The sequence below is a fragment of the Gadus macrocephalus genome, chromosome 8 (genome assembly GCF_031168955.1).
Source record: "Gadus macrocephalus chromosome 8, ASM3116895v1".
Classification (NCBI taxonomy): Eukaryota; Metazoa; Chordata; class Actinopteri; order Gadiformes; family Gadidae; genus Gadus; species Gadus macrocephalus.
The window spans coordinates 4,567,926-4,575,425 of record NC_082389.1 but is presented as its reverse complement, the minus strand read 5'-3'; the positions used below and the strand labels follow the sequence as shown (position 1 = coordinate 4,575,425).

The 7,500-nt window shown below is 45.6% G+C and overlaps 1 protein-coding gene across 3 annotated transcripts in view; it reads left to right on the top strand.

The window, feature by feature from the left end:
• asb10 (ankyrin repeat and SOCS box containing 10) overlaps positions 1-7,172 on the top strand; it is a 7,660-nt gene extending 488 nt beyond the window's left edge. The window contains exons 1-6 of one of the 3 annotated variants that reach the window (XM_060058187.1): positions 1-76; positions 1,974-2,241; positions 3,190-3,694; positions 5,434-5,547; positions 5,947-6,165; positions 6,849-7,172. The exon at positions 1-76 is cut by the window's left edge and continues 480 nt beyond it. In XM_060058187.1, coding sequence (XP_059914170.1) covers positions 1-76; positions 1,974-2,241; positions 3,190-3,694; positions 5,434-5,547; positions 5,947-6,132 — 1,149 coding nt within the window. In that variant the 3' untranslated portion in view covers positions 6,133-6,165; positions 6,849-7,172. Of the gene's footprint in view, positions 77-1,973; positions 2,242-3,189; positions 3,699-3,742; positions 3,787-4,402; positions 5,400-5,433; positions 5,548-5,946; positions 6,166-6,848 lie in introns of those variants that run through there. The other 2 variants (XR_009526879.1, XM_060058188.1) reach the window with 2 other exon arrangements.
• The last annotated feature ends 328 nt before the right edge of the window (positions 7,173-7,500 follow it).

Below are 7,500 nucleotides of genomic sequence, written 5' to 3'. Positions count from 1 at the left end.
TTCCCCAAGGACTCCAGGGCCAACTTCATCATCGAGCCCCGGGGCGGGGACATGCGTTGGGTCGCCAGCGGGGAAGGTGAGACGTCACTGGTAATTATTTTTAGTAATCATTTGTGGAGGTTCATGTTTGAGCAGTGTTGATGACAATGATGTCTGAAGAATTGTGTGTGTGTGTGTGTGTGTGTGTGTGTGTGTGTGTGTGTGTGTGTGTGTGTGCGTGTGCGTGTGTGTGCGTGTGTGGTCCAAATTGGGTTAGCTCTTGTTGAATTACTTTATTACCATGATATAGCCCCAGCAGAACAAAAAAAGAAAATAAAGGTATTTTTCATATATATTTTCGCCCCAAACATTTGTTTGTGATTAATTCTGATATATTGATGTCTATCATAGTTATGACACACGACTGCACTGGTGTTAGACTTACAAGTATTATTTTCTAATTGAATGGCTCTTGTGTCACCTGATAGCTCACAGCGCAGGGATCGACAGGTTTTTGGCTTTTGTTTTTGACAGATTCAAATAGGCTAGGAAGTTTGCTTTACATTACCCTAGCCACCACCATCAACCCTCCCAATTTTTGAAACACAATGTCCCATTCCAATTTCCGGCTTTATGCAGACGCCTCACAAAAGAGGTTCGGAAAATGCCACGCAACTTCTGTTGGATAGAGCCTTAACGATTCAAAATAATTTGAGTTACTTGGATACACTGGCAATCGAAAACTGACACTGAGTGTATGAGGGTTTTCTACAACTTGGGATTAGACCTGAAGAATACATTCAAGCCAAGTCATGCCGTTATGTTTTATAGTCATCAGAGCTGGGGGTTAGAATTGTCTGACATCCAGTATACTGAAAATATAATGCATTGTTGGCATTACACTGCAAAGTTGCAATTTGCTTAAATGCACTCATCATCCAACATAAAGCCCCCACAACCCCCTCACCACTGACTGCAACGGTGCTTATGCAACAGTTAGCACGCCACATGTGACCCACTATCTGTTGCTGAGGCGTACCCCTGGCACGGTTCACAGGGCTGACCATGATATCACGTTACAATGCCCTGAATAACCCTGACCTGTGGTTTGATTCCTCTAGGAGAAAGCGCAGCATATCCAATCTCAACGCTTTACCAGAATGAAAACGTAGAAACAGCGCAGTCGATGCCGTCGTTTTTGTTTCCGATATTTATAGTTATGGATCGTCAACTCTCCAAGTTTGCATTTTGCAAGCCAAAGTCCTACCGCAGCGACGTGATCGCCACAGCTCAGGCCAGCGGTTGCGTTTCTCAATTCTGGAACGCTCTCCTGGTGGGAGACGGTGTGACACTGATCAGCATCATGGATGACGAGGAGTTCAGCTTCCTCGTCGATTCTGTCTATGACACCGGCAACATTGAGGAGTGTAAGAGCTTCAGGTCAACTACAGAGGACTGAGTACGTCATCCCGGAGACTTGGAAATATGAAACAAGTTTGAGACATATTGTGACAAACTTTCTTGGAGGAGATAAGTTGTCCGGTTCTGAGGAGGCACGACATCAAGCAACATCATCTTTTATGAACCAAAGTGGAGGATTTGATTAACTTTACATTTCTACTATGTGGAGGGTCTTACCTGAATGCCAATGAAGCTGATGGGGGCGTCTAAACTTGACCTTTTCTCCCCCTCTTTGCCGCATCCTTCTTCTTCTTCTTCTTCTTCTTCTTCTTCTTCTTCTTCTTCTTCTTCTTCTTCTTCTTCTTCTTCTTCTTCTTCTTCCCTACTTCCTTTTTTCTTTCTTTCTTTCTTTCTTTCTTTCTTTCTTTCTTTCTTTCTTTCTTTCTTTCTTTCTTTCTTTCTTTCTTTCTTTCTTTCTTTCTCTTTCTTCCTTCCATCCTCCCTTCCTCTCCTCCTTTCTTCCTTCCTCCCTTCCTCCCTTCCTCCCTTCCTTCCCTCCTTCCCTCCTCCCTCCTCCTCCCCCTCCTGTCCAGGGCTGTGGTCCCTATCCTACGAGCAGGAGCTGACCACGCCGCTCCACATCACGGCGTGTCGGGGCTTCGCCGACTGCCTTCGCCTCCTCCTCCAGCGGGGGGCCGACGTGGAGCTGGCACCCGGCGGCAGCACGGCGCTGCACGAGGCCTGCGAGAGCTGCCAGCCCGAGTGCGCCAAGCTGCTTCTGAGCCACGGGGCCAACGCCAACGCCGTCTCCGAGGACGGCCTCATGCCCCTGCACGTCTGCACCCTGCCGGAGTCCCTCGAGTGAGTGGACGGGTGGGAGAGGGACGATGGTGGACAGTTGAGGAGAATATGCACATCAATGGTAGTAATAGTAGGATTTAGGTTGAGAAGCGTATACACAACAATGTAGTAGTAGTAGTAGTAGTAGTAGTAGTAGTAGTAGTAGTACTAAAAGGATTATGTTGAGAAACTTGAGATTGTTAATCGGATTTAAGTAGAGAAACGTATACAACAATGATAGTATTAGAAGGATTTAGGTTGAGAATCGATGCAACAATGATAGCATTAGTAGGATTTAGGTTGAGAATCGATGCAACAATGATAGCATTAGTAGGATTTAGGTTGAGAATCGATGCAACAATGATAGCATTAGTAGGATTTAGGTTGTGAATCGATACAACAATGATAGCATTAGTAGGATTTAGGTTCTTTGTTGATTAGTTTTTCATGGAAAAATCAATTTCTGGGCCGAATGGGCTAGGGCAGGGGTGCCCAACCTTTTTTGACCCAAGGTCTACTTTTGAAGTAGCCAACCTCCCGAGATCTACCAGTCTAGTGTCAACATTGCAAACCTTTTGACACTAGAGGGGGGGGGGGGGGGGGGAAATGGTAGGTCTTAACTCGTTTCCCCTCAGCCATGCCAACGTTTAGGACTGCGTAACTACTGTTGACGGCGTTCAACTACTGTTGACAGCGCATGCGCTGCCGCGCGTATATGTCCCGCGCAAGTTTTTTTTTAGTTTTTTTATATGATTATTATTATTATTTATTTATTTTTTCCACCCCTCGCGGTCGACTTGGGATCTATCGGCGGTCTACTGGTAGACCGTGATCGACTGGTTGGGCACCCCTGGGCTAGGGATAGGGGTGGCAGGCACAGGGAGGGGCTTTTAATGACTAATCACACTCCCATCTTATCTAGGGATTCCCTCGAACCAAAAACCTTCTAACCTCCCCCCTTAACCCCAGATGTGCCCGGCAGCTCCTCCAGTACGGCGCCGCCATCACGGGCCGCAGCGTGGACGAGGAGGACACGCCCCTCCACGTGGCGGCCCGGCACGGCCTCCCGGAGCACGCCGACCTCTACCTGCGCTACGGCGCGGCGGTGGACCGCCGCAACGAGGAGGAGCTCACGCCCCTCGGCGCGGCCTGCGCCCACCCCCACGAGGCCCACGAGCTGACCCGGTACCACCGGGTCTGCCAGCTGCTGCTGGCGGCCGGGGCCCGCGTGGGGCCCCTGGACCGCGACAAGCGCACGCCGCTGCACATGGCGTGCAAGCAGGCCAACGCGGACGTGGTGGAGCTGCTGCTGGCCAACGGGGCGGGGGTGAACGACATGGACTACGGCGGCGAGGCGCCCATGCACAACATCCTGAAGGTGGCGTGTTATAAGACGGCGCACCAGCCGGAGAGGGTGGTGCAGTCGCTGCTCAACTACGGGTCCATACGGGTGTGGCCCGGGGCCCTGCCCGTGGTAGGTTCATCTACAGCTACTTTAACTTTATCTTACTGCCCGTGGTAGGTCCATCTACAGCTACTTTAACTTTATCTTACTGCCCGTGGTAGGTCCATCTACAGCTACTTTAACTTTATCCTACTGCCCGTGGTAGGTCCATCTACAGCTACTTTAACTTTATCCTACTGCCCGTGGTAGGTCCATCTACAGCTACTTTAACTTTATCCTACTGCCCGTGGTAGGTCCATCTACAGCTACTTTAACTTTATCCTACTGCCCGTGGTAGGTCCATCTACAGCTACTTTAACTTTATCCTACTGCCCGTGGTAGGTTCATCTACAGCTACTTTAACTTTATCCTACTGCCCGTGGTAGGTCCATCTACAGCTACTTTAACTTTATCTTACTGCCCGTGGTAGGTTCATCTACAGCTACTTTAACTTTATCCTACTGCCCGTGGTAGGTCCATCTACAGCTACTTTAACTTTATCTTACTGCCCGTGGTAGGTTCATCTACAGCTACTTTAACTTTATCTTACTGCCCGTGGTAGGTTCATCTACAGCTACTTTAACTTTATCCTACTGCCCGTGGTAGGTCCATCTACAGCTACTTTAACTTTATCTTACTGCCCGTGGTAGGTTCATCTACAGCTACTTTAACTTTATCTTACTGCCCGTGGTAGGTTAATCTACAGCTACTTTAACTTTATCCTACTGCCCGTGGTAGGTTCATCTACAGCTACTTTAACTTTATCTTACTTCCTTTACCCTCCATGGTACGTTCATCTTCATCTACTTTAACTATGGTTTGGCCACTTTATTTTACCTCCTGTCAAATAAAGTTATTATTATTTCAGTTTTTTTTATTTCAGGCCCTTGTTACATAGCCACTCTCCCAAAAAAGAGGACTAGCTCGTTGGCTTTGTAGGTCAGCCCGGCCTTGAGGAATACTCAGGTCATGCATGGGAGGAGTGCATGCAGGTAGGTGGGTAGGAAGGTAGACAGACAGGAAAGCCATCCAATCAATTCATTCAGGCAGAATTAAATGATTGGACTGGTTATTACAGGCCCTCAACAGCTACAGATGGGTTGAAGTTTTGCCAAAATATTTGATTAATTTATTTCTCTCTTTTATGTTAAGAGAATTTCAACAGATTAGTAAAAATGTGTCTAAAAAAAGCTGTAGCCTACTACCCCAGCTTTAACACTCGCACACAAAAACTCTTGGTCGTCGATTCAGTTAGTTTGACATTCTTTTTATTTCCAAAAGGAAAGCCAGCACAAAAAGTGTAATACACTTGGAGGTAACAAGCCGGCTTTGTGTGAAACTAAAGTCTTCACAACCTCACGATTCCCTATTCCGTGACACGACGTGAGGCGTTTCCCACTCCGCGGGGCGCTTGACTACCACTATCGCTGCTGAACCCACGTGGGCCACAGCAGAAAGAGGCACGGCTCCTAATTAGGCAAGTGTTAATAGGAGATTAATTAGCGCTAATTGCATAATTTCCAGTTAAACCCCTAGAGGGAAGACCAATCTGTTCATTTCACAAGTGTTTAATTACTTCACTTATTTTTATACTATGGAATCACGAGCTCAGTCGCGCTGAACGGGTTTCCACCGTCCACTAGTTTAGCGTCTCTTTAGCTGTTGTGTCGCTAAACCCGCCTGACGGCCGTGAGTGTGCGTGTATGTGTGTGTGTGTGTGTGTGTGTGTGTGTGTGTGTGTGTGTGTGTGCGTGTGCATGTGTGTTCAGGTGCTGAAGCACTGCTGCGGGTCTCCTCGTACCGTGGAGGTGCTGCTGAACGCCTACAGCCGGCTGAAGGTCACAGACGCCTGGGTGGAGGCCGTGCCCCTGGAGGTCTTGAAGGTAAGGAGATGTTGACCTCATCCTCATCATCATCATCCTCATAATCATCATCATCATCTCGGCGTCGCAACTGTTGCGTTGTCGATTTGAGGAAAACTTTAAATTCACGTTTTTATTCTCGATGATTGATTTATTGAGATTGTTCTGATGATGAGGTGAATTACATTGGATTTATTTTATATTCAATGTCATATCTAAATATATTGGTTGTAGGCTATGTATATAAATATTATAGATATAACATATACAGTAGGCTATATGAATATTAATATACGAATGCTTATTTCGTATTTTTTCCTACACACTTGATTTAATTTGTGCGGCGAAAGGTTCAATCAACCGCAGAGAAAACGTCCACACTCACCGAAGTGTCCTGTTGTGGTTCGTTCCCAAACCCAGGATCACCAGGACTTCTATGAGTCCCTGTTCTCCCTGGCCCGGACCCCCCGCTCCCTACAGCACCTGGCCCGCTGCAGGGTCCGGGTCTACCTGGAGGGGCGTCTGCTCAGGGTGGTCCCGAAGCTGCCCCTGCCCATCTTTATCCAGAACTACCTGCTGCTGCACTTCACGGGCTTCGTCCATTAAGCGTCGTGATTGGACGCTTGAGATCCGGATTGAGTAGGCCTATTTATGTGTTTAATAATGTTTTAGTGTTTGAGTTGGGGACAGATTGTTGGATGAATGCTTAGCAGATGCTCTGTAGATGTCTGTTGGAATAAACCGGTGGTGAGACAGACTGACGGACACACAGAAAGACTAACAGTTTGACGGACAGACAGACGGAGAGACAGACAGGCAAGATTTATTGGGAAACAATGTGTGCTCAAAATCCCATAATCCTCATTGACTCTCTTTTCCCACATTAGGCAAAATGTAAAATTAAAAAAAAAAAAATTAAATCTTAGATGTGCTTAATAGAATAGAGCAGACTGAATCTATCTGAAAGAAATATAAATATAGCTCACTATTTTGGTCATATTTCGCCATAAAGCCATACGGTTTTTATTGTGTGGTTGATATAGCACATTCAAGGTGGAGAAAGAGACGATTTAAATGTATTTTAAATATGTTTTATTCTGGGAATGGGTTAACCTAACAATTGTTAGTGCTTGGCACTTGGTTCTATGAACATCCTTACTGTAGGCCGACAGCTATATATTGTTTTTCTTTTTTCTGACAAATGTACCTATTGTAGGTCGCTTTGGATAAAAGCGTCTGCTAAATGCCCTGAATGTAAACGTTGTTTTGAACATGATCTTATTTCTAGAACCCATGCACGGTAAATTCCCATGTTGTACCAGGTCTCACCACCAGAGGGCGCTGCAGACCTGGGGCGGCAGCCTGGGATCCTGACGCAGATCTCCATGGAGCCGCTAAGATGTAGATAGGCTAGATGAGCCGACTTTGGGATGTACAGTTGTTGTATTTTTATACGTGTCAAATGAATCATGACCATAGGCAATGTTGGTTGCCCACGTGGATCGACATGATAAAATATTTTTATAAATCCCACATTTTGAATTCCTTAAATATGCTACAGCCCAAGCCTATATTGTAGGTCACAGGCCTAACATTTTTTGAAACTGGCGAATTTTTGTTAATAAATTAAACTTTGCATTGCTGTTCATGGATGTGTTCATTCGTTTGTTATCATCGTTGCTCTATATGTGTAACTGTCACAGTTAAAAAAAAATGTCCGTTTAATTTAGCTTATATAACGGGTCGATGTTTGTTGGCGTCGGCCTGTGCATTGATCCTATGTGTACATTTAATTAGGCTATTTGTAAATGTTATTAAATATTAGAACCTTGGTTAAATATATATTTGGTTAAACATATATTTGGTTTAAAGTAGATCTTAATATTTATTATAAAGCGTAGCCTCTAGGTAAAAACCACGGTAACTAAATTAAATAGGCTATATATACATAAGGTATAGACATATCAGTTTTTT